The 25,487-nt window shown below is 34.2% G+C and overlaps 1 protein-coding gene across 1 annotated transcript; it reads right to left on the minus strand.

Moving 5' to 3' along the window:
- Positions 1-1,139: 1,139 nt before the first annotated feature.
- Positions 1,140-25,371, minus strand: LOC133201349 (leucine--tRNA ligase, cytoplasmic-like). The gene is made up of 28 exons (XM_061337159.1): positions 25,128-25,371; positions 23,985-24,072; positions 23,793-23,873; positions 22,796-22,924; positions 22,473-22,634; positions 21,438-21,550; positions 20,533-20,596; positions 18,693-18,760; positions 14,298-14,523; positions 14,004-14,091; positions 13,686-13,762; positions 12,929-12,982; positions 12,657-12,797; positions 11,616-11,693; positions 11,249-11,334; positions 9,996-10,144; positions 8,661-8,799; positions 8,056-8,268; positions 6,876-6,933; positions 5,017-5,080; positions 4,444-4,627; positions 4,146-4,236; positions 3,607-3,990; positions 2,867-2,974; positions 2,625-2,729; positions 2,225-2,320; positions 1,837-1,972; positions 1,140-1,568 (listed from the first exon to the last, which is right to left on the minus strand). Exons 1-28 carry the CDS (start codon positions 25,259-25,261, stop codon positions 1,360-1,362), a joined length of 3,525 nt encoding a protein of 1,174 aa, XP_061193143.1. The 5' UTR covers positions 25,262-25,371; the 3' UTR covers positions 1,140-1,359.
- Positions 25,372-25,487: the final 116 nt, after the last annotated feature.

Raw genomic sequence — 25,487 nt, forward strand, 5'->3', positions numbered from 1 at the left:
GAGGGAATTGCAATATTGATACCTCTTACAAATCCTTTTCTTGGAATTTTTATTTTCCTGTGAAGGTTCTTTATCTATTTAAGTATGTCATGTTACGTAATTTTTGAATAACTGCATCACGAGCGTACTGGCAATTGTATTTTGTGTTGACTAGATATATATGTAGCTGGAAAAAGAACACACTATATATGTGCTTATGTCAGCTGAAAGTGTTAGTGTAATACTTTCCTGCTCAATAGATTTAACAAAATGACAATGTCTAACCAGGAAATTAGTCCGCCACATGCTAAGTGGAAAATCCTTAGGACCCTGTTCACTCTCCATTTCCCCTTGTGTGCAGATCTAGCTAAATAATTATATTCATCTCTCAATATTAAACAATCTCTCGCCATCCAGGATATGAACATATTTATACCAACTTTCATGAGCCCCTATCTCTTGCCATCCAGGACACGTACATGTATATACCAACTTCCATGTACTTTTATCTATCGCAATCGAGTACATACATGTATATATATCAAGCTCAAAGTGTGCAAGATGGTGGCAACCGTTTTGCATACATGATATTCCACCATTGTTAAATAAAATTATTATACAGCTGACCCAATTTCACAAAAGTGGTTGTGTAGGATTAGTTAATTAAAGCTCATTATGAATGGGTTTAAAATTTGACAAATGGCAGCCCTCTTCTCAATTGTTTAAAGTACAAGTTTTCGAGAAATTCATTCACAAACATGTTATGCATATTAACAAAACCTAAGATTATCAGACCCTTCTTTTACAAAGATGATACTGTCTGAATTCTATATACCAGTAATTCAGTGGTAAATATCATCATGAAATTGTATTCTCATGAATTAAGATATCTACAAAAATTTCCTCGCTGTTAAAGATGGGATGAGCAAGGAAACAAAACAACAAAGATATAAATATAAAGAAAAGGACATCTTAAAATGCGAAATTGTGACCCTCAAGAGATCATACCCAGTCTAGACAAACACTGTACACAGCCTGTGACAGAGAAAGGTAATCTGTGGGGAAGCACCTACCTAAGTGATATTATAGGCATAGTACATGTACATGTATGTAAAACTGAAAATATAGATACAAGCTACAAAATAAAAACCAAGTTTGAAACTTCTCCCAAGAAATAATTTATTTAGAGCACAAGAATTCATAAATAAGCACAATTTCACTTGTAATTCACAAGATTATGGAGCAGGACATCCGATACTTAGAAACCCACACAAGGTTCTCCATAGCCATAGCAACCAATCAAATCACTTCCTCCTCAACTCGCTAAGCTGTGTCACATTTTCTACTGAAGTCCTCTACATTGCATATACTCCACTGATGTTATGTGTTAACGATATAAACCAGACTCTGTCCTATATTCAGTTTCTTTCCATTGCTTTGCAAAGTCACTTGTTCTTCTGTGACATTAATGTGAAACACAGAATTGTCAGGGACAATGACTTTGCCCTTTTCAATATTATTCATGTCTGGAATCGTTCTTGGTCCTCGGACTGGGTCCTCATACATCAGAAGTTTGATGTGACCAATATCTGCAAAAGAGTATATCACAATTTTTAAAGCCACAATAATCTTTCAAAAGGGCAAGAAAGCTGATCTTACTAAAAGTTTTCAACTGCTCAGGTGTCTATAAATTTTACAGAGCAATTTTTTTTTTCTCAACAGTAAAAAATAAAGGTATTTTACATAACTTAGAGAAAGAGAGAGATAAAAAAATACTTTTGGTATAAAATATACATAGATCTATACTTCATTCAATTTTTTACACAAGAAAAATATCTCTATGGAATCTGTTTTTACCTTTCATTTTAGAGCGGTCTGTCTTCATTACTCTGGTTAGGATGGTGGTCTTCGTATCCCCCTCATACACTGGTAACTTTATCCCAAACAGCCCACTCATTGCCTGGGGATTTATAACCTGGACAGTTACCGACGGCTGAAATCAAGATATATGTTTGTACATAACATGTATATACAGAAAATTTAATGTTCAATTAAAAATATCTCCTCAACACAAAAAAAGGAATTGATAAGCAGAAATGGTTTTAATTGTCCAATATAAAGCTTATTATTGATCAAAAGCTAGTGTTTATTCCAGGGAGGCTTTCTTCATTTTTGATTTTCAAATGTGGGTTTTCATGTCTAAACATGCCTACATATATCACAAGTTGCTATGCCTATAACGTACCTCTTCTCTGAATGTGGTGAATGGTTTTCCTGGGCAGCAGTCCTCTTTTACTTTATCATCAGCCTCGTCAGAATATTTAATGTCCAGACCCTCTAACTGCAGATAGAGAACATATTTTGTCATCAGAAGACTTAATGTCCAGACCCTCTGACTGCAGATAGAGAACATATTTTGTCATCAGAAGACTTAATGTCCAGACCCTCCAATGACAGTCATTAAATATAAATTACTTTAGTTCAATATAATTGAGGAAATGAAAAAATTAAAGACATCATTCACCTTCCAAACAAAATTCAAATATTCTTCACACCCCTGTATACTTCAGTAAAGAGTGTTATTCCATATGAACACTAGTAAAGCAAATTATCTACTTTAATATATTCTCACGGTAAAATCTTACATCTAGTGTGTTGATCATGTACTTCTTAAACTTGTTCATGACCTCCATTTCATCAAAGTCTGACGTTAAATTCAAAGCCTTGATACCATTCTTTTCCACATTTTCCTAAAAAAAGAGATTAAAGAACTGTCATTCTTCAACTAAGCCATATTCTTATGTCTAGAATACAAGTTTTAATACAGGAATTTGTCCTTTTTATTGAATTGCTTAAAACTCATACTTGGAAATTTATTCATTTTTACCTTTGCTAACTGTACAAATGGCATCAGTTTCTTCATGTATTTCTTTAACTCTGGCTTGTCTTTGAAAGAATTTGCTATAACTTTCATGTCTGGAAAGCCTTTGTTTTGCTATAAACAAAACAAATAGTATTCTGTGAATATAGGGCTCATGTAGGACAAAGAAAAATTAATCTTTATATTCTCAAACCAAAAATTTCTAAATTCAATGCGGCAGGCATTAACTGGTTTTTTCTTCTTTTTTTTTTTATTTAAAGCAGTTGCTCTTTTTTCCATGTCAGTCAAAATGTTGATACCAACTGATTTTACTGTTTTTAATACTCTTATATTAATTTAATATATACTGAACTTTACATAGTGTTATTCCAAACATCTTTATATAAAGTCAATTCCTAAAATACTGTGTTAACAAAAATATATTTTGTATCTAATAAAGATGTCTCTGTTAGCATGTATGAAAAGGGGCAAAACTGAGTTTTCTTTTTTCAACATGAAAAAATAGTACATCAAGTTATTTCCCTTCTCAATGTTTCGATAAAATTGATCAATGTGGCAGTGTTTGATCAGACTCAGTGATGCCTGAGAAACTATAGATTAAATTTTTTTTGGCCTTAGGTCAAATCATTTTTCAAAAAGAAAGAGAGAAGGGAAAAACAGCAAATACTGGCAAAGAGAGTTTGGAAGTAAGGACAATGACCACCATTCTGAGACTTTACAATGGTAGTCAAGTTTTCATAACTTGCCTCATACAGAGTTTTTAATGTAGACAGTACAGTGTTCTGCCATGGGGGATAAGTTTTAGCAATCCATATCGTCCCATGAGAAGCTCTGTCAAGCTTCATTTTCTTCCCTTTAGCTGGTGTCAGCAGCTGTTTCAGACGAATTCTGAAGTCGTGGGCAGCCTCCAGGACATACTGTGAGATCTGCAGCAGTATCTCATCCACTGGTCCTGCTACAGGCCATTTCTCATGCATGATACTGCAGGGCTTTTCCAGGAGTTCCCAGATGTACTCACATATATGTGGACAGATTGGACTTAACATTAGAGTCTGCACATCTATAAACCTCATCACCAGGTCTCGGTGCATTCCCTCTAACTCGTACTCCCTGTACTTGTCGCGGCAGGCCTGTAAAAAAAAAAAAAAACAACAATGAATCAACTATCTATTCATAACAGTTTTGAAGCAAGTTTTGACAGGGGGAACTCTTTGAAAAAAGAATTGATTTTGTTCTCATTTTTTCTTTGATAATTTAAAAGTTCAAGTTTACAAAGACAGCTTACCTGGAATTCATAGAATCCTGTGCGCATTGCCTCTTTAAATAACATTTTCTCATAGTAGTTCTGTGTTTCTGTTATGGCCTTGTTTATTTCACTACAATTTAAAGTTCAACACATTTTTTTTTACAAATATATTTTCTCCTTTCCATGAAAATACACTCTAATACACTCTTTTATCATGTTCTAATTATAAAGTTCTAAATGTAAACCTCTCTATGTATATAATGCAAGAAATTTTTCATTGAAAACCGGTTAAAGATGACTAAAGGACAGGGAACACATGTAGAATAAGAATTGTTACCTCATAAATATCTGATCATTGGTTGTATCTGTGGAACCTGTCCTCAGCGTGTCCTTGGTCGCGAGTATTTCCTTCACCCACTCCAGGTAAGTGTACAGCCTTAGGAGACCAGCGTCAGCCATCTTAGTCACAAAGTTAGCATCCTCTACAGTGTCTCCAGCATCAGATAAGGCCAGTCTCATACCTACAATAGGTATCAGATATCAGAAGAGAACACTATTCTTCTAAGGGAGATAACCCTAATGTTAGTAAATAAATTATTTACTAAACTATCCTTTAAATTAAAATACCCCCCCCCCCCCCCTTTAAAAAAACAAAAAAAAGACACCTCCACTGATTGGAGAGGAGAGCTAATGAAGTCACTTGGATTCTGATTACAACTTAAATATAACTACATGTGTGATTAAAGAAAGATTGGATTACAGTTTGCAGCTTAATACTGCACCATGTATCCAAAATCTTATCAGGATATGGTGAATTTCCTAACAAAGCTTTAAAATTGCTCACTTTTTGTTAATTTATCATCTTTACAATTTCAAGTGTGTTGCAAGATATTTTAAAATTCATAAATACCATCTGCAGAAAATTTCTCTATTGCATCTGTGAGGGTGAGGAAATTTCCAGTTGATTTGGACATCTGTAAGGACATCAGAACTAATATACTTTGTATTTACACAATTAACATGTATTTTATCTACCAACAAGATGTGTATGTGAAACACTGATGCTCCTGTATGGCAGCTTATGGCCAAGGTTAAAGTTTCTCAAATGCAAGTAAAAATCCAGGCCATAAGATAAAAAATGTTGGTACCCAAAGAAAGGTCTTGTCTCGAGGAATATACCTGTGAAATTTGAAAGCCCTAGCTGCAACTGTTCAAAAGTTATGGCGAAGGTTAAAGCTTTTTAAAAGTAAGGAAAACGTCAAGGTCAAGGTCAAAGTTGTTTGGTATCCAAAGGAAGGTCGTGTCACAAGGATTACATATGTGAAGTATGAAAGCCCTAGAACCAACCATTCAAAAGTTATGGCCAAGGTTAAAGTTTTTCAAAAGTAGGTCAAACTCCTATGTCAAGGTCAAAGGGTCAAAGTGGTTGGTATCCAAAGAAAGGTCTTGTCACAAGCATTACATATGTGAAGTATGAAAGCCCTAGCACCAACCATTCAAAAGTTATGGCCAAGGTTAAAGTTTTTCAAAAGTAGGTCAAACTCCTATGTCAAGGTCAAAGGGTCAAAGTTGTTGGTATCCAAAGAAAGGTGATGTCACAAGGATTACATATGTGAAGAATGAAAGCCCTAGCACCAACTATTCAAAAGTTATGGCCAAGGTTAAAGTTTTTAAAAAGTAGGTCAAACTCCTAGGTCAAGGTCAAAGTGGTTGGTATCCAAAGGAAGGTCTTGTCACAAGGAATACATATGTGAAGCATGAAAAAAGAAAGGTCTTGTCTCGAGGAATATACCTGTGAAATTTGAAAGCTCTAGCTGCAACTGTTCAAAAGTTATGGCGAAGGTTAAAGTTTTTTAAAATTAAGTAAAATGTCAAGGTCAAGGTCAAAGTTGTTGCTATCCAAAGGAAGGTCGTGTCACAAGGATTACATATGTGAAGTATGAAAGCCCTAGCACCAACCATTCAAAAGTTATGGCCAAGGTTAAAGTTTTTCAAAAGTAGGTCAAACTCCTATGTCAAGGTCAAAGGGTCAAAGTGGTTGGTATCCAAAGGAAGGTCTTGTCACAAGCATTACATATGTGAAGTATGAAAGCCCTAGCACCAACCATTCAAAAGTTATGGCCAAGGTTAAAGTTTTTCAAAAGTAAGTCAAACTCCTAGGTCAAGGTCAATATGGTTGGTATCCAAAGGAAGGTCTTGTCACAAGGATTACATATGTGAAGTATGAAAGCCCTAGCTCCAACAGTTCAAAAGTTATGGCCAAGGTTAAAGTTTTTCAAAAGTAGGCCAAACTCCAAGGTCAAGGTCAAAGTTGTTGGTATCCAAAGGAAGACCTTGTCACAAAGAATACACATGTGATGTTTGAAACCCCAAGCACCAACTGTTCAGAAGTTATTGCCAAGTTTAAAGTCTCATAAAATTTTGCAAAAGTGGGTCAAACTCCAAGGTCAAGGTCAAAAGGTCAAATATGATGGTACCCAAAGAAAGGTCTTGTCACAAGGAATACACATGTGAAATATGAAAGTCATAGCGCCAACCAATCAAAAGTTATGGGCAAGGTTAAAGTTGACAACAGACAGACAGACAAAAAGACAAACAAACAGAAAGACAGGACAAAAACAATATACCCCGGGGATCTTTCGATCCGGGGGCATAAAAACAATATACCCCCGGGATCTTTCGATCCGGGGGCATAAAAACAAATATTTCAAGGCAAAATCTACATACCTTCTCAGAATTCACAAATATTTCAAGGCAAAATCTACATACCTTTTCAGAATTCAGCAGTAAATGACCATTTGCTCTTATACTTCTAGGCCACTTTGAACTAAAAATAATACAATAGAGTAGTTTCTTGCAAAACTTAATCAAAACTTGATCGTTGCAATCTTGTTCGGCTGAAACATTGCAACATCTTTCCAAAAACATACTTCCTTTTTATCAGAAAATTTTACTATTATAAGAATATCTACTTAAAAAGAGCATTTCATCTTAATTCTTCATTAGTAAAATCCTTCATAATCATCCACGAGACTTTTTTCAGATTTTTTTTTCAGTTGCTTTTACCTGTCATTAGACCACATAGCCACATGGTTTAGATACCCCGTTGTTTTTACCTGTCGTTAGACCACATAGCCACATGGTTCAGATATGCCATGTTTTTACCTGTCATTAGACCACATAGCCACATGGTTCAGATACCCTGTAGTTTTTACCTGTCGTTAGACCACATAGCCACATGGTTCAGATATGCTGTGTTTTTACTTTCATTAGACCACATAGCCACATGGTTCAGATACCCCGTGTTTTTACCTGTCATTAGACCACATAGCCACATGGTTCAGATACCCCGTGTTTTTTACCTGTCGTTAGACCACATAGCCACATGGTTCAGATACCCCATGTTTTTACCTGTCGTTAGGCCACATAGCCACATGGCTCAGATACCCCAAGATTTTACCTGTCGTTAGGCCACATAGCCACATGGTTCAGATACCCATGTTTTTACCTGTCGTTAGGCCACAAAGCCACAGGGTTAAGATACCCCGTGTTTTTACCTGTCCTTAGACCACATTGCCACATGGTTCAGATACCCCATGTTTTTACCGGTCATTAGACCACAAAGCCACATGGTTCAGATATGCCATGTTTTTACCTGTCGTGAGGCCACATAGCCACATGGTTCAGATACCCCATGTTTTTACCTGTCGTTAGACCACATAGCCACTTGGTTCAGATATGCCATGTTTTTACCTGTCATGAGGCCACATAGCCACATGGTTCAGATACCCCATGTTTTTACCTGTCGTTAGACCACATAGCCACTTGGTTCAGATATGCCATGTTTTTACCTGTCATGAGGCCACATAGCCACATGATTCGTATACCCCGTGTTTTTACCTGTCATGAGGCCACATAGCCACATGGTTCAGATACGCCATGTTTTTACCTGTCATTAGGCCACATAGCCACATGGTTGTAGATGTAGTAGGTTAGATGATTAGGTACCAGATCTTTACCGGACACTCTCAGGTCTACAGGGTACCAGTACTCAAACTCCGCCCTCAGTTTGTCCAGGGTAGTCATGGGGATTGACCCTGTCTTGTAGGGGGTGTTCTTGTAAAAGATATAGTCCCAGACCTCTGGAGTCAGTTCCTCTGGCCTACAATGTATGTACTTGTTACCATCTAAACATGTCCCCTAAATTTCACTAAATGAATCATTATCATAAAAATTTTTCCATAAAATGCTAAATTTCAAATACATCTCCTAAACACATTGTAATGTAAAGTACAAGTAAATTACACTGTACATCCCAAAAAGCCATTCATATTATTTTTACAGATCTAATTATCATCATTATTTGACTTCTCACCACTTCCCCTCTCCAATGATGCTGATTATCATGAAAATCTACTTGATTGGCTCCATCCAATAAGGCCAATTATCTTTATATCTCAGAATTGCCCCCTTCCAACGAAGTCTTTTACAGAAACATACTTTTTCCCTGACTGGACCATGTCTCACTTTCTCTCCTTCAAACCGTCCCCTTACCTGATATTAGCAGGACTCTTCCCACTGCCATCAAACACGCCGCCCTGTAACAGGTGGGCCACAGTGTAGTAACCCATGTAGATCGTGGAGTCTGACAAGGATTCCACAAGGTATTGTGGGTCCCACGGAATGTGGCTCCCTAAAAAAAAAGCAAGCATGTAGGGTTCTAAAAATTATGTGTTAATGAAAGTAATCTGAGGTTGAAAATTTTAAAAAATGATCACACTGTGCCACAATAATAAACCAGTGACAACCATCTTAAAATTTATTTCTAACACATTGAAACTGTATTAGACCTGTTGGCATCAAAGATTACCACTGCATTTATACACAAAAGCTGTGGTAAGAGTTTTGAGTCAATATTTACTTTGGCATCACTTTAATTTGATGACTGATAATATAACCAGCACCACAGTACGAGTGATGCCATCAATAGATACACTATGTTTTACATTATTTTTAGGGGTGTCAACGAATATTCGAACATTCAAATATTCATTCGATGGGTTGATATTCGAATATAAATTTAAGATTCGAACATACGGTGTTTTACAGATTTCATAAAAAGAAGTACTGTGATTAATAAATTTTTGATTAAATGAAAACCTTCATGTTTAAAAGGCGTGAAGAGTATACTTATCAAAATAGATTTAATTGATCATTGAATGAGTGTCTGATAGAATTAGTCTGTAATTAATATTGTAAAGGGCTCAATTTCAGAAAAAATGTGGGTTTTTTTATATTTTATATTAATTATCGGTAAATTAACTAATTACCTAGGAAAATTGTCTATGGAAATATTTGTTTTTATTTTAAAAATATTTTATCAAAGATTATTATCATATCTCTTATTAGGCTGATAATTGTAATTTATTACACGTTTTGAAATCTAACAGTATACAACTATCCTGCCTTTGGTAAGATGACTGGTTCCTCAGTTGGAGCTACTGTAAATTTATTAAATTATTAAATTTGTTAAAATCATAATTTTCTACATTTAAATCAATTACTTATTTCAATCAAAGGAATTCCTTATTGTACACCTACAAAAGCCTTCACACAATTTTACTTCTGATATAAGAATACCTATGCTAAACCTTTCATGAGAGTAGGATGATGCATATTTAAAATAAACCCAATTTTATTTATTTCATCGAATATTCGAATATATTCGAATACTTTCAATGAATATTTGAATATGAATTATTGACAAAATTGACATCCCTAATTATTTTAATTTCAATTCATTACTACATAACATGCAATCAAGTTTTGCTGTATGCACAGCATAATTAGATAATTTGTTAAATTTAAAGCTCCCTTGTATCAATTTACCTAATCCGTAGGATCGAGAGCAGGCATGCTCGTGCAACCAGTCCAGAGTGGCGTGGAAATTTTCCCTTACATGGTCTGAGTAAGTGTCTATAGAGTTCAAACACTGGGCTGTTAACTGCTTCCATTTTTCTTCACCATATTCCAAGTACCTTTGATTAAGAACACACAAATAAATTTACCTGCAATTTTAAAATATATTTTCAGGACAGCATTGTCTGCTAGACTCAAAAGACTAAGAGCTTTTAAAATTTTGCATAATTGTGCATCTAAAGCATGTCAAAACATGAACATTGCATAAATCATTAAATTTGTCACACAGTGGTCTTTTCTTTCATTCTTCCATTTAATTTCTAAGAACCACATTCTGTATTTGTAAATATTTCACACAAATCACACCTTGTGTAAATTTTGTTGTACATGTACTTCAATTTGTCCATATACATGTGTATTTCAAATCTATAAACTCGAATAATGATTAAAATGTTATGTTACATGTAACAAATTTAAACAATTTTAATATAAATGAACATGTAATTTACCATACTATAATGGTATACAACAGACAGACAGTGAGAGGTCGTTTACTATGGATAGTAAATTACCATATTACAATGTAATACAACGGACTGACAGTGAGAGATCATTTATTTTGGATGGTCAATTACCATATTACAATGTAATACAACGGACTGACAGTGAGAGATCGTTTACTATGGATGGTCAATTACCATATTATAATGTAATACAACGGACTGACAGTGAGAGATTGTTTACTATGGATGGTCAATTACCATATTATAATGTAATACAATGGACTGACAGTGAGAGATCATTTACTATGGATGGTCAATTACCATATTAGAATGTAATACAACGGACTGACAGTGAGAGATCATTTACTATGGATGGTCAATTACCATATTATAATGTAATACAACGGACTGACAGTGAGAGATCGTTTACTATGGATGGTCAATTACCATATTATAATGGTATACAATGGACTGACAGTGAGAGATCATTTACTATGGATAGTCAATTACCATATTATAACGTAATACAACGGACTGACAGTGAGAGATCATTTACTATGGATGGTCAATTACCATATTATAATGTAATACAACGGACTGACAGTGAGAGATCATTTACTATGGATAGTCAATTACCATATTATAATGGTATACAACGGACTGACAGTGAGAGATCGTTTACTATGATGGTCAATTCTCTGGTTTTGATCTCAGACTTACCACTGGTCACACAGCGCTACTACACACTCATCATTGGACCGAGATATCACTGTTTTCTCTGGTTCCATATATTTTACAGCTTCTCCCTGTAAAAAAAAAAAAGAATATTTATTTGAAGCCGAGTTGGCTTTTTTTTGCAAGCATTTCCAAAATAAGGCTGATTTACTGCCAACACGAATATGACGCTATAAACAATGATTAATAAATCTGTTTACTTCAAATTCATGAATGCCTAAAATATTTTTTTTTGTAATTTACACAACCAGCATTTACTGCTTTTGTATATAAATATTCTGGATTGTACATATAGAATTGAATGACAATCATCTTAACTTAAAATAAAATTTATTGTAATTTTTTAACTTACGGCATCAATCATTTTCTGTTGAATTGGTTTCTTCACATCCTGTACTTTCTGGCCTTCATATCCTTTCACAATCATCACCTGGTGAAGTAAAAAGAGGTTTTACATAAGAAATGTTTAGTAGAGCTCAGTGTATATCTCTTCTTTCAAAAAATGGTTTCCAACTCCAACTGATTAGAAAGTGTGTACCAGAACATAAGTTTCTGAAGCCATGCTGAAGCAGATTATACTTGTATATGTCTTTAATATTCCAATAACACTCGTTACCTTAAAAGTGACTGCAGAACAATTGAATATACGAGGGTTGTCCCCAAAATTCCATAGACTAAGCTCATATATTTTTTAGAAAATAAATGTATCTTTATAAAATTTTCTGGGTGGATAAAGTGTGTTGTTTACAAATAAATTATGAAGATTTTAACATGATTACGTGAAAACTATTTGAGTATTAAGATTTGAAGTGTCATCGTTCTCCAACACACTGAGCAATCTCTGATGTCAAAACAGATAAATTTCAATGGTTCATATTCTTTGGGAAATACACTATTTACCAGAATCATATTCTTTAATCAATCCTAGAGTTTATAGATATAAATTTGAAATATCTGAATCATTAAGATATGAGGAAACATTAAAATATATGAACAAAGTATATGCATGTACACATATAAATAATAATATTCTGAAAACTCTGTGCTAAGTTTGGTTAAATTGGTCAAGAGGTTCTGCAGAAGAAGATGAAATTGTGAAAAGTTTACAATGACGGCAACAACAGATAACAGTAGCATGAATTAATACATGTAGAAAAGCCTTATATTATGTACTTCTAGTATAACAATTTGTTTGTCTCCATCTTGTTCCTGGTGTACAACACAAGGATTAGATCACAGAGACAGATTCTGTTGCACAGGGTTCCAAGCTCTCAGATATATGACAAAATCTAGGCTTAAACAACTGTGCCCAACCATGCCTTTCCCACAGGTAGATATTTACTTACTAATATACTCCACCCCCCCCCCCCCTTTTTTTAACAAATGTACGTACCCCGTCATAGAAGCCTTTAAGGTAGACCTCCTCCTTAGCCTCCTGTAGTTTATCTCTATCATTCTGACTCTGAATCTTAAGCTTCTCACAGACAGTGACCGCTGACAGATTACCATAGCCTGGGACATCTATGATGGGAATCTGTACATCAAGGAAGTCTTTATTTAACATCAATTCATGCATCATCATCATTTTTTTTTTTGGAATAGGACCTCATTTTTAATGGAATTTGTCAAAAGGGAGTTGTTTTCATTATTTAAATGACCACTTACCGGTTCAAATGGTAATACCATTTCTGACTTTATTCCATACTTTTCTCTGAATGGCTGTGATAAAATGGAAATGAAATACCATATTGAAATAAAACAGAAAGAGGGGTTTGTAACTAATATACATGTAGTTTTTACTGTATCTAAAGTGGTTTAAACTTGAGTTCTGTAAAAAAGACTACAAGTTTTCTCAAAAGATATTTACTCTAGCACACGCTACCAAGCTATCTCGCCATGAAGACAAGTGCCTGAATTTACGTGCATCAACCATCAGTAACAGCAATTCAATGTTACGAGAATAGTTCTTACAAGATCCTTAAGCTTTTAAGGCATGTAAAAAAAATATGAATCTCTCAAGGTTTTTGGTGGTTAAGATTAATCATACATGTATATCTGACAGCAAAAATGAGCCACTATTTTAAGTTTTGTTTCACACACTTAACTGAACAACCTGACGAGTACTGTTGAAACGTGAATCACCTGTTTGTTTTACAGTTAGAATGTGAATCACCTGTTTGTTTTTCAGTTAGAATGTGAACCACCTGTTTGTTTTTCAGTTAGAAGGTGAATCACCTGTTTGTTTTTCAGTTAGAATGTGAATCACCTATTTGTTTTTCAGTTAGAATGTGAATCACCTGTTTGTTTTTCAGTTAGAATGTGAATCACCTATTTGTTTTTCAGTTAGAACGTGAATCACCTGTTTGTTTTTCAGTTAGAACCGTGAATCACCTGTTTGTTTTTCAGTTAGAATGTGAATCACCTGTTTGTTTTTCAGATCTCTCAGAGCTGCGAAGTCGTCCGGGGCATCAGAGGGAACACTAGTAACAACTCCAGTCCCTAAAAGTCAACAGAACATTAACATGTATAATGGCTTGATTAGAAAATAGAGGACATCTACTGTAACAATTCTGAAACAAAAATTTATGATTTTTTTTTTATTTTGCTTCATCCTTGACACTACTTAAATTCACCTTGAATGCCTGTTAATAACTTCTACTACTGTACTTATTCAAAGTGACACTAAAATTTTGTATGGTATACCACCAACTTTAATTCCTTGCTCTTATAGGAATTTTACCTTTATCTGCTTTTATAGTCAGCATTGGGAGGGTGTAGATTGTTTTGTAGGCTGTTAGTGGTCCAGACAATCCAATTCCCATTATATCCTGTCAAAAAAAAATTCCCCAAGTTTAAGTCTCTTGTTTGGTACAGTATTTGAGTATTTTGTCCATACTGTGATAGCAAATTATGCTGCGACTACTACCGGTATTTATTGCTATTTTAGTCAATGTTTCTAAAGGCTTTTTCATTGGACAAACAAAATAAAAATCTTTTTCTTTACAAGGTGCTTCCATTATTCAATTTTTCTTACCTGACCAACTAAATTGGCTACAAGATCTACTTTCCCCTCTTCTTTTGTGAAGCCCTGGTAGCACATATTACGAGCGGCCCGTGGAGTACACACGAAGATCTCTCCATTAGCCAGCCTGTGTGCGATGTATTCCATATCTGGTCGGATCCATACATTGGTTTGTCCAAACATGGTCTCTGGTCTCAGAGTTGCGGCCACCAGGTAAATTTTACTGCCCTTTAGTTTGCTACAAAATTTCAGATGTACAAAGGTGACATTTATTATTTACATCAATGTCAACATTCAAAAGTATGGTAGAAATCTAACTTATACAGAGTAGAGCTGTTTTCCCTCCCATTCCCTGTTCTGATTTCAGTGTCAGAGTTGAGTAATTGTCAGTAAGACTAATCAATGATTGAATCATTGTATCTCATCCATAGGGCAATTGTCATCATACAATTACATACAACTCTGAAGAATTACCACATAGTTATATCAATACTCTTAGATGCACCACATGTAATTAAAGGAATTCCTTTAGAAATATATTCTTGCTAAATGTTCTGTACATTCACAGATGTTTTCCTGCAATTCTTTCCAAACATGCACAAATTAAAGTAAATGAGAAGCTCGATGAATTGTTTGGTAGCCCAACCTCAATTTTCAGTTGTCCTGGGCTAGCGGGCTACAGCGAGTGTCGGACCCTGAATGGTAAATGATTTTGTCTGTATCACACTCTAATCAGGCCTCTATGTGACCTCTAAAATTTTGGGCGCCAACTGGCTCCTAATAAAAATAAATTTAGTCACCAATGAAAATTTTTAGTCGGCAGGTAAAGTTTTCTTAGGCACACAATTTAAAAACTGATATTAGTCAATATATAGAGACATGTCCGTTGCTAACTTTCAAACTTCTTTTCTGCTCTTTATAAAAAAAATTCGAAAATGTTTATAGTTCTGTAATTTGACGATCACCAAGCCAATTTAAAATGGTCGCCAATTTGGCGACTTATAGAAAATTTTTAGGCGCCATGGCGACTAAATTTGTCACCAATTAGAGCCCTGCTAATACTTTAAAATCCTTTTGTACTCTTTACTGAACTGATTTACTACACTAATAAAGCTTTATATGTAGAGATGTGATCTCAGTGGACTCACAATGTTCTAATCATAGAAGATTCATTGGCCTGAACACTGTTAGGTACATCATCACTGATCACACGTCTATATTTATTCTAGCATTGTATGATAGATTTTACAGGGTTATACAATTCCTCAGAATACTGTAAACCAACTTTAATTTGTATGCGAGAAATATCTGCGAGTTTCACGACCTACTATTAATCACTGCAAACCAATTATTTTGCTTTGCATTTGTAGAGAATGTTCCTCAGGCGTGAAAATTAATTGTCACCGAGTGATTTCAAACTGACGATTTGCAAATAAAAGATGACGCAAATGATAGTTGGTTTACAGTATACATGCAGTAGTACTAGAAATATTTGTATCTAACTCATCCAAATGAAGGATCAATGGAAAATAAAGCAAATATAACTTACTTCTCTTCAGAGACAGATAAACAAATGCTATGTTTACAGGTTTTAATTAACATAATTGTATACACAAATGAAATTCCAAAGTGTGACTTCAGAAATACTCAACAAGTTCTAATCACGGTATAATCAGTGACCCGAACACTACCTCTTCATCATAAATCACACTCCCGCCCCCCAACTCCATCAAAGAGCTATATATTGATATCAATGATTAAACAGAAAACTTTTCAATACTACAATAAATCCTTATTCAAAAGGACCTCATTATAATTGTTATTTGTTACAAGAAAAACTCCCCTTACCCTGCTTTATTGCAGTCAGTTCAGATGACTTTTAATTAAAAATGTATGCTTAATGCTTTTAGTTTACATTCTATTACTTCTTTGAAAGTAATTTCTTTAATCTCATTTATCAAATAAATTATCATTGTGATGTCATGTTTGCATTCCAAAGACACAGTCTACATGAGTATACAGCTGTTAATGGAAAAGAGTTAATGAGAAAACAGCTGTGAAATGTAAATATCAACACAAATATGTACACGTATGTGGAAATCTACAACACAATACCATTTATGATTTATAATGATTATATCAACTTCTTTATCAGAGACAAAGAGACTGCTTAAAATCAATCCAGAATTGAATAGATTTTTTTTATTGCACTTTCAATTGGATTTTGTTCTCACACAACAACTACTGACATTTGTTTTATACTGTAGCGTTTAATCCATACTGAAATGTAGGGAAGTGTGATCTCAGTGGACTCACAATGTTCTAATCATAGAAGATTCATTGGCCTGAACACTGTTAGGTACATCATCACTGATCACACACCTACATTTCAGTAAGAACCTGGATAGGATGGATCTTACAATGACTAAAAAATTTCTATTTCTCTCGCCTTCTGGAAATATTTCTGTGACTATGACTAGAAACATCAAACCAAACCAATGATCCAAATAGAACTATCTTTAATGCATTTAACCACTCAAAATGATTGTTTTATGCTTTTATCAAATGGTTGTGATTACATGCAAAAAAGTGCTTATGCACTTAGAAGTCTAAAGAATTTTTCAATAAATTGCATTACGTTGTAACCATAGTATTTAACTATCAGCATAGATCATACTCCTATCCAAACATTAAAATGTCAGCTGAGATTATATTCCTGCCCAAACATTAAAATGTCAGCTGAGATTATATTCCTCTCCAAACATTAAAATGTCAGCTGAGATCATACTCCTGCCCAAACATTAAAATGTCAGCTGAGATTATATTCCTCCCCAAACATTGAAATGTCAGCTGAGATTATATTCCTCTCCAAACATTGAAATGTCAGCTGAGATTATATTCCTCTCCAAACATTGAAATGTCAGCTGAGATTATATTCCTCCCCAAACATTAAAATGTCAGCTGAGATTATAATCTTCCCCAAACATTAAAATGTCAGCTGAGATTATTTTCCTCCCTAAACATTAAAATGTCAGCTGAGATTATATTCTTCCCCAAACATTAAAATGTCAGCTGAGATTATATTCTTCCCCAAACATTAAAATGTCAGTAGAGATCATATTCCTCCCAAAACATTGAAATGTCAGCTGAGATCAAATTCCTCTCCAAAAATTAAAATGTCAGCTGAGATTATATTCCTCTCTAAACACTAAATTGTCAGCAAAGTTTTACATACCTGAACTTAAGGTAGATATGGTTAGTTTTTCATAACAAAGTTTTGGTGGTTTGTATACCTTAGTTTGGGTAGATATGAATAGTTTTACATACAATAAAGGTAGATAGGGTTTGTTAGTTTTACATACTTGAGTTTGGGTAGGTATGAATAGTTTTACATACAGTGTGGGTAGACATGGTTTGTTAGTTTTACATACCTGAGTTTGGGTAAATATGGTTTGTTAGTTTTACATACCTGAGTTTGGGTATACATGGTTTGTTATTTTTACATAACTTAGTTTGGGTAGGTATAACTATTCATATCTAAGTCTTGCACATTTTTGAATTTCAAGTATTGAAAAATGTGCAAAATGTTAATTTGTCCAGGTAAGATAATTACTTATTTGCTATATTCCATATCATAGCTGTGAATTTGGAGAAAGAGAATTTATTAAAAGAATAGGAATAAAAAATGATTAATTTGGCATTTGATATTTTAATTGATTTATTTCTGTGATTTCATAAGAAAAACATATTAAAAAAACATAAAAATATCATAAATAATCAAAACTATAATTATTTTCATATGATTATCTGTCTCTCACTCTTTCTTTTTATTTCATTTACTCATTCATTTTTATCTTGAAGTAAAAAAAAAGGGGGGGGGGGACTGCAATGAGGATATTGGTCTAAATTACTTAATCTTCAGTTGTGTTGGACAAATTAAATTTTCAAAATTTATTCTTTTAAATTTATATTGCATTGGTAAAATACAGGTAATTCCAGGTAAATCCCAGAAGGAGATCAGACTATAATTGCTATCAAAACATATTTTACACCTATTATTCTATACCTAATTATCAAATGAGTGCAAAATGGGAACACACCGAATAGTTTTACAAACAACGTACAGTTTGGGTAGACATGGTTTGTTAGTTTTACATACCTGAGTTTGGGTAGACATGGTTTGTTAGTTTTACCTAACTTAGTTTGGGTAGGTATGAATAGTTTTACATACAGTGTGGGTAGATATTGTTTGTTAGTTTTACATACCTGAGTTTGGGTAGATATGGTTTGTTAGTTTTACATACCTGAGTTTGGGTAGACATGATTTGTTAGTTTTACCTAACTTAGTTTGGTTAGATATGAATAGTTTTACATACAGTGTGGGTAGATAGGGTTTGTTTTACATACCTTAGTTTTGGTGGATATGGCTCATTCACTTTCAATTTAATCAAAGTGTACTCTTGTGGACCAACTCCCTAGAAAATAAAACATGGAAATACAAACTTTACTTTTTTTCTCTTGCACAGAAAAACTAATAGAATCAGCATCATAAATTTGTCAACTGAAAAGATGAAGAACTCAGTATATATATACTGTTGAAAGATATTTCTTCAATAATTATATATATGTTTTCCTCAAATTTATGTACAATGTACATGCATGAATATAACTTACATGTATATATAAACTCTTTGTAATTAGCAATGTAATGTGCCAATTCCTCAATCAGCGATTTTTTTTTTCTACCCATTGGGAATGGGTCCGGTACCGATTCAATTGGGAAAGATAGTGTTGAAATAGAACGAGGGGAATTTTTTGTCATGTCAACAAATAAAATTTATTTTGCATTTTTTCTAACCTCGTTACCTATTAATCAATGCTTAAAGAATAATCAAGGAATATTCGTTGTTTTACATATATGTCCCTTATTTTCACGCTTTCAAGTTGTCAAAAATTTAAGAAAACAGCATGACTATGCTGTTTACACATGCATCCCGCCATATTACAACATATTACGACTGATCTCTACTTTCAATTTAAGAGGAAGTGACAATTTACATGTATATAACTCATACAATGTTTTCTATGAAAAGAATTACAATGTCATCGTATTCTGTTCCTTGGCAATTGAATTTGGGAATTTTTAAGTCTCAAAATTGGGAAAAATTAAAGTTTTTTGACTTTGGGAATGGTCCCGTTTATCAGTATCAGTTATATAGGGGGAAAAAAAACTGTCAATATCTCTAAAATGAATATTTAACCACAGAACACTGGTTGTATTGTTGTGTAATCCTCAGTAAGACTAATCAAGTATGAATCAATGAACTTCATACCAAAGGCAGAGTTTTCATCATTAAATTACAGCTGAATACAACCAGCTTTCTGTGGGATACTCTATGACTGGTCTTCTTTGTAAAGGTCTGTACAAGTAACAGATTAAATACTGTATACAAACATGCAGCAGACTGCATTAAAACATCTTGATTAATATCAACTACTGATGGACAGAATTGGGAAGAATATTTCCAAAGACAAAGATTTCAGTAGTAGGTATAATGAAGCTCTTTCCATACATTCATAAAATCCTCCTACTAAATTGCTATTGAAGCTGTTAATTTTTAAAAAAGGGACAAAAAACCTGTTTCTTTTGATGTAACAATCCTCTGATATACAAAATGTCTGTGCCCTCTTCGTTTTAATAATCCTGGATGATGCTGGGCATTTCATGACTTGCGAACAGACCCTAATGCATTACATTGAGATCTGTTTTAATAAGAGAACAACAGATGCATCTGCATCTTAGTCCTTACATTTTTATTTCAAACTCAAATATGGTTGTAGACTGCTCACCTTGTCAGCAATCGTCATTTGGACTAGGTCATGCGTTAACCAATGTGTTCGAGGCATGTATGTATTGATATTTTCCAGCAGACTTACAAATTTGATAGAGAAAAGGTAGGTGAAAGAAAAAAAATGTCAACATTCATTGTAAAATCCCTCCCATGTTGAGTGGTTGAAATCTAACATCTTGTATACAGAGTAGAGCTGTTTTCCCTCCCATTCCCTGTTCTGATTTCAGTGTCAGAGTTATGTAATTGTCAGTAAGACTAATCAATGATTGAATCATTGTATCTCATCCATAGGGCAATTGTCATCATACAATTACACAGAACTCTACAGAATACCACAATTCTCAATCAAAGATCTGGCCACCTAAAAATGTGTATTAAAATAGTATATCACTTACCTCCCCACTATGCCTGTCATGGTCCATGCAGGGCTGTCCATCCTTAGGGGAAAATATTGTGTGTCTGAAAAAAGGCTTTTAACGTTAATTCAGGACTTTATGCCCAAATGAATTCAATAAAGCACTGAATTGAAACAATTTAGATATGTTCATTGATTATAACATGGACTGTGCTTACAAAGTGAATAATGCATGTTTTGAATATTAACCTGCATAGTCATAAATGTTATGACATGATGAACGTCCAATATTTATAATTCAATACTTATATTTACATTTATTGATTACATGGTATAACCATAAAGTATCACTTCTTTAATACATTATGCCTGTTTAAATGATAATGCCGCACTTGTATATAGCTAAATTGAGGGAGCAGTCATTACCGAGGCCATTCAAAATGTGCCATTACTGGGTACTTTTACTTGGCTGAAATCATGACTGTACTGGCCAAAATATTTGTGTAGAAAAATAGTCGCTGGAGGAAAATTTGATAACATATTTCATTAAAGTCCCTACCACAAGGTACCACCTTTTCTTGTAAAAGTACCACCTGTTTCTGATCTTTTTGAAAGCCCTGCTACTGTTTAATGTGAGCATGGATTCTGATTTTTGTTTAAGATGTTGCACTTCTACAACATTTGTTTGTGATATCAAAATAAAAAACATTATAAACCTTTTTGACTCAATTTATGTTATGGTGTTTTGAATGCCAGAGCTTTCAAGATACTATAAGAAAAATACAAATGGAATATAAATATGTTTCTGTGGAAGATTTCAAAATTTTCTAAAATGTAACTTTCTTTTTTACATTACATTGTTGGACCATGACAGAGTTCAGAGATCTCTTTGAACTTCCACACACAGACAAACAGACAAGTTGGAGGACATATCAACTACCGTACCTTTTACCAAATTTGATTTTGTCTCTTTCTTTCAGTCGGAGAAACTGCCACCTCACAAAGGAATCATAATAAGGGTTAGCATCTGTTGTAATGAAGGTCCTTCTCCAATCCACCTATAATACAGAGAGAACAGTTACAACAATTACTCTACAAAGAATTAGGGGGTTTTTTAGTGCAAAGAAGGGATATGTGTGTGTGTGTGGGATGGAGGGGGGGGGGGGGGGGGTTACAAAATTGCTCTTAATGAACTGAAAATAGCTCTTTCACTGCAAGTTGATGTCATCTTTTTTTTCAATGAAATTTAAAAATTCAAAATTCTTACTTCTGCTAAGCATAACTTATTTTTCATGGAACAACATCTCATTAAATGTTCAAGAAATATAACTTTTGCTCATCCTCTATATGATCAGTAATGAGTTATTTTCTATAGTCACAAGATCTTTATTTCTTCCTTGAAAAAAATCTCAAGAAATTACTAGTACACAGAAATAAAGTTCTCAAGAATAAAGTTTTATTTACAGCAGTCTTTCAGAGAAGCAACACATTAATACGGTGATTGATTATCAAACAAGAAGTCTGTGAGCCAATGCTCACTAATAATACCCCCACTCTGATGTGAATACACAAGTTTGGTTATAGACAAACACAGTGATAATCAGGAAATTGACATCGGGTTTGTAAAAAAATGAATCCCAACATATGGCATGCCTAAACAAAGATTGTGCTAAAAATTCAAGCATCTGTGCTGAGAAACTACAACCAAAATTTGTTATGTATGGTACGGACAGATGCACGGATAAACAGGAAGTTGACATTGAATTTGTACAAAAATGAATCCTACCATATGGCATGCCTAAACAAAGATTGTGCTAAAATTTCAAGCATCTGCAATGAGTAGTTGCTGAGAAAACTGCGACCAAAATTTATTACGGACAGACAGACAGACGGACAGACAGACTCACAAAGGTAAAACAGTATACCCCCCTCTCCTTCAGAGCAGGGGTATAAATAGGAGTATATGTCCCTGTTTCTGACCTTGAGTCCCATACTCTTCAGATCTTCCTTACAATGAGGGGGGAAGTACTTCAACCAGTGAGCTGGGTCAGCAAAGTCCTTGATTTCCTCATCCTTTAGACCCAGAGACTTCATGATCTGCCACTGGTACTTCAAGCCTCCTGTCTTAGCCTTCAGCTTACTCTAAAGCATTTCAAAAACAGTTTGAAAACAACAACTGACCATGTGCTATACCACATGCACAAACATGAAAAAATTGGACAACTTTTTAACTCAGAAATGTTTTTTTCTGAAAATACTGCAATAGATCTGTGAATTATTCCCTGACGGACACAAACTCTGACCTTTTTGCCCTTGGATTTATCTTTAATCGTGATTTCCTTTTCCTCTTCTTGTTCTTCTTCTTCCTCTGGAGGGAATTCTGGGGGATATCCAAAATCCTTCATCTCCCTCTTTAGTTTGTCTGCACTGGCCTAGAATAAAAATGAGATGAAATTATATAAATTATTATTATTTAAAGACCATATCAGCAGAATTGACTAGCTTAAGTAAATATTAAAGTAACCTAAATGTTACACTGTGCAATGCAATCAAACTGTAGAATTTGTTTGTTTGTTTAATTGTTTTTTTTTAACACATAATAAATTCATAAAATCGATCATGATAAAACAGGAATATTTGTTATTACATTGTATCAATGTGCATATTTGAATTATTGCAATTTTCAAATTGAAGTTCTATGTACAGTGGAACTTAAGTATTTCGATTATTGATATTTCAAATACTAGGCCCAAGTATCGCAAGCTACCTAACGATACGATAAATATCACGATGCGGTGGTCATGTGATACAACATGTATCATGATACAGCTGTCATCAATTGAATTAACCGTTATCTTAACATATTATTCATTGCTAACCTCCACAGTTACAGAAAATATAAAAAGAATATCTTGACCAAAGTTAATAAAAGGTGGATTTTATAGTCTTGACATTATATTTTTTTCTTTGCTGCCTTTTTTCAGCCATTTTAGAACATCAAATTTTGTTAGGTTGTATGTATAAGTTTCAAACAAAACAATGAAAACTATCTTGTACTGTATCATGATACATACATGGCGATAGGATACACGTATTGTGAGCCCTTGTGATCAATTCGATCGATGTACTGATGTATTGTTACACCTCTATCAAATACCATGGATATGATGAAGTGATCTGGAAGTCCCAAACACTTATTCTTTAAGTATTTTACCCTTGATATCTCAAATTTTCAGATGTTTGGAAGTTTTCTTTCTGTCTTCTTGAGTTCGAGATAACAAGATTTGACACTTTAATTACCTTTATTGGCATTCCAGAGCAATGAAGACCAAATGGAAACAGACATTTCTTGCCTTGAAGTCTCTGATATCCAACTGCAAACTACATAAAAATATTGCATATCTGATAAAATATTCTTTTTGACACAAACTTTGCAAGATGTTTTATAGTTTCAGATCCAAACACAAAAGTAGTGATAAATTATTTACTTACCTCAGCTTTTGATATCGTAAATGTGTGCCCTAGGTGAAGTCTGCCATTCATGTATGGATACGGAAATGTGGCCATATACTTTGGCTGTCTGCATAAAATCATAAAAATTAAAATTTAACACACTTCCCATGCCACCCCACCCCCTAAATACCAGACTACTTTCTTCTATCGGGTAGACTTTACTTTACCGGTCCCCAGATCCGCAAGATCCGCGCGCTCATTGCACTATGACGTAAGATTTACATCACTCAACTGATTAGGGTTAGTTTTGCACATTTTTCGACTGGTTAGGGTTAGTCTTGCACCCACCTGAAAGATTAGGGTTAGTCCTTGCATAAGTTTTTGACTGATTAGGGTTAGTCTCGCATCCACCCGAGAGATTAGGGTTAGTCTTTCCACATGGGTTAGTCTAGCATGGTCTAGCATCTGCCTGGGAGATTTGGGTTAGTCCTCACATACCATCCGAGAGATTAGGGTTAGTGTCTTGTTCTTTTAGATTAATTAAGAAATTCAGTTGCGTTTGTATTTTTTGCAAGATCTTAATCCAGCTTCAACGACATCTCGTTGGTTTTTTTACATGAAAAAAATGGCTAAGTACAAAAGAAACGGCACTAAGCATGCGCCACACACGCTTCGTTCACAATTATGTTTGTCTCCTAATTCACTGAATAAACAATATTTATTACTTTTTTTCAGAGAACGAGGTTAAAAACTTCGTTTAAAAACGAAGTGTTAAACTAAACTTTTAACTGTAGAATTCGAATTTGGGGTCCAAAAGGCTTAAAACCTCATATTTTTCATTTTTTTCGATCGCTCACGCGATCTCATATATATTGAAGTCGCCTACGGTGACACTATATTTTAGCGTGTTTTTCTGGGGACCGGTAAAGTAAAGTCGTTCCCTTCTATCTTGAAGACCCATTTAATATTAAAGACATAAATTATTTCAAGGATTATGTTGTTCAAAGACTGATTACTTCCAGAACACAAAGCTCTTATGGCAGTTGCCAACACAATAGCTAGGCATGGTAAGTATACTATTACATGATAAAAATTATCCAATTGATAAATATTTTTCCATATTCTATAATATATTTTTCAAAACATATTGAATTTATCAGACTACTGAAGTAAATTTCATACGAAGCTTCTTTCGTCCCTGGAAGTGGGGCATCCTCTTCAAATACTTTCTCATCTTCCCATTTTTTCTGAATTCTCTTCTCAATCTGTAACAGTTCCGTCAGTTTAGCAGTACTTTTTCTTTCAAGAACATCCATTCTTCAGGCTGTAACGTGTGTGAAGGTGGTGGCCAGATGGACTGCAAAAATTTATTAATTTTTAGCTTGAACAGTAGCTATCATTGCTCTTTGTACTTCTGCACTTTTTACAATTCATAAATAGTATTTAACTCAAATGTTTCACAAGTTAACGTCACTCATGTAGTGATGATGACATCTTCTTGCAACTAGAACTTATTTGTACGACCACATGGCGGACTCTGCC

This window comes from Saccostrea echinata, unplaced genomic scaffold (assembly GCF_033153115.1).
Source record: "Saccostrea echinata isolate AGI-Se365-2 ecotype Australia unplaced genomic scaffold, CSIRO_AGI_Sech_v1 ptg000043l, whole genome shotgun sequence".
NCBI classification, from domain to species: domain Eukaryota; kingdom Metazoa; phylum Mollusca; class Bivalvia; order Ostreida; family Ostreidae; genus Saccostrea; species Saccostrea echinata.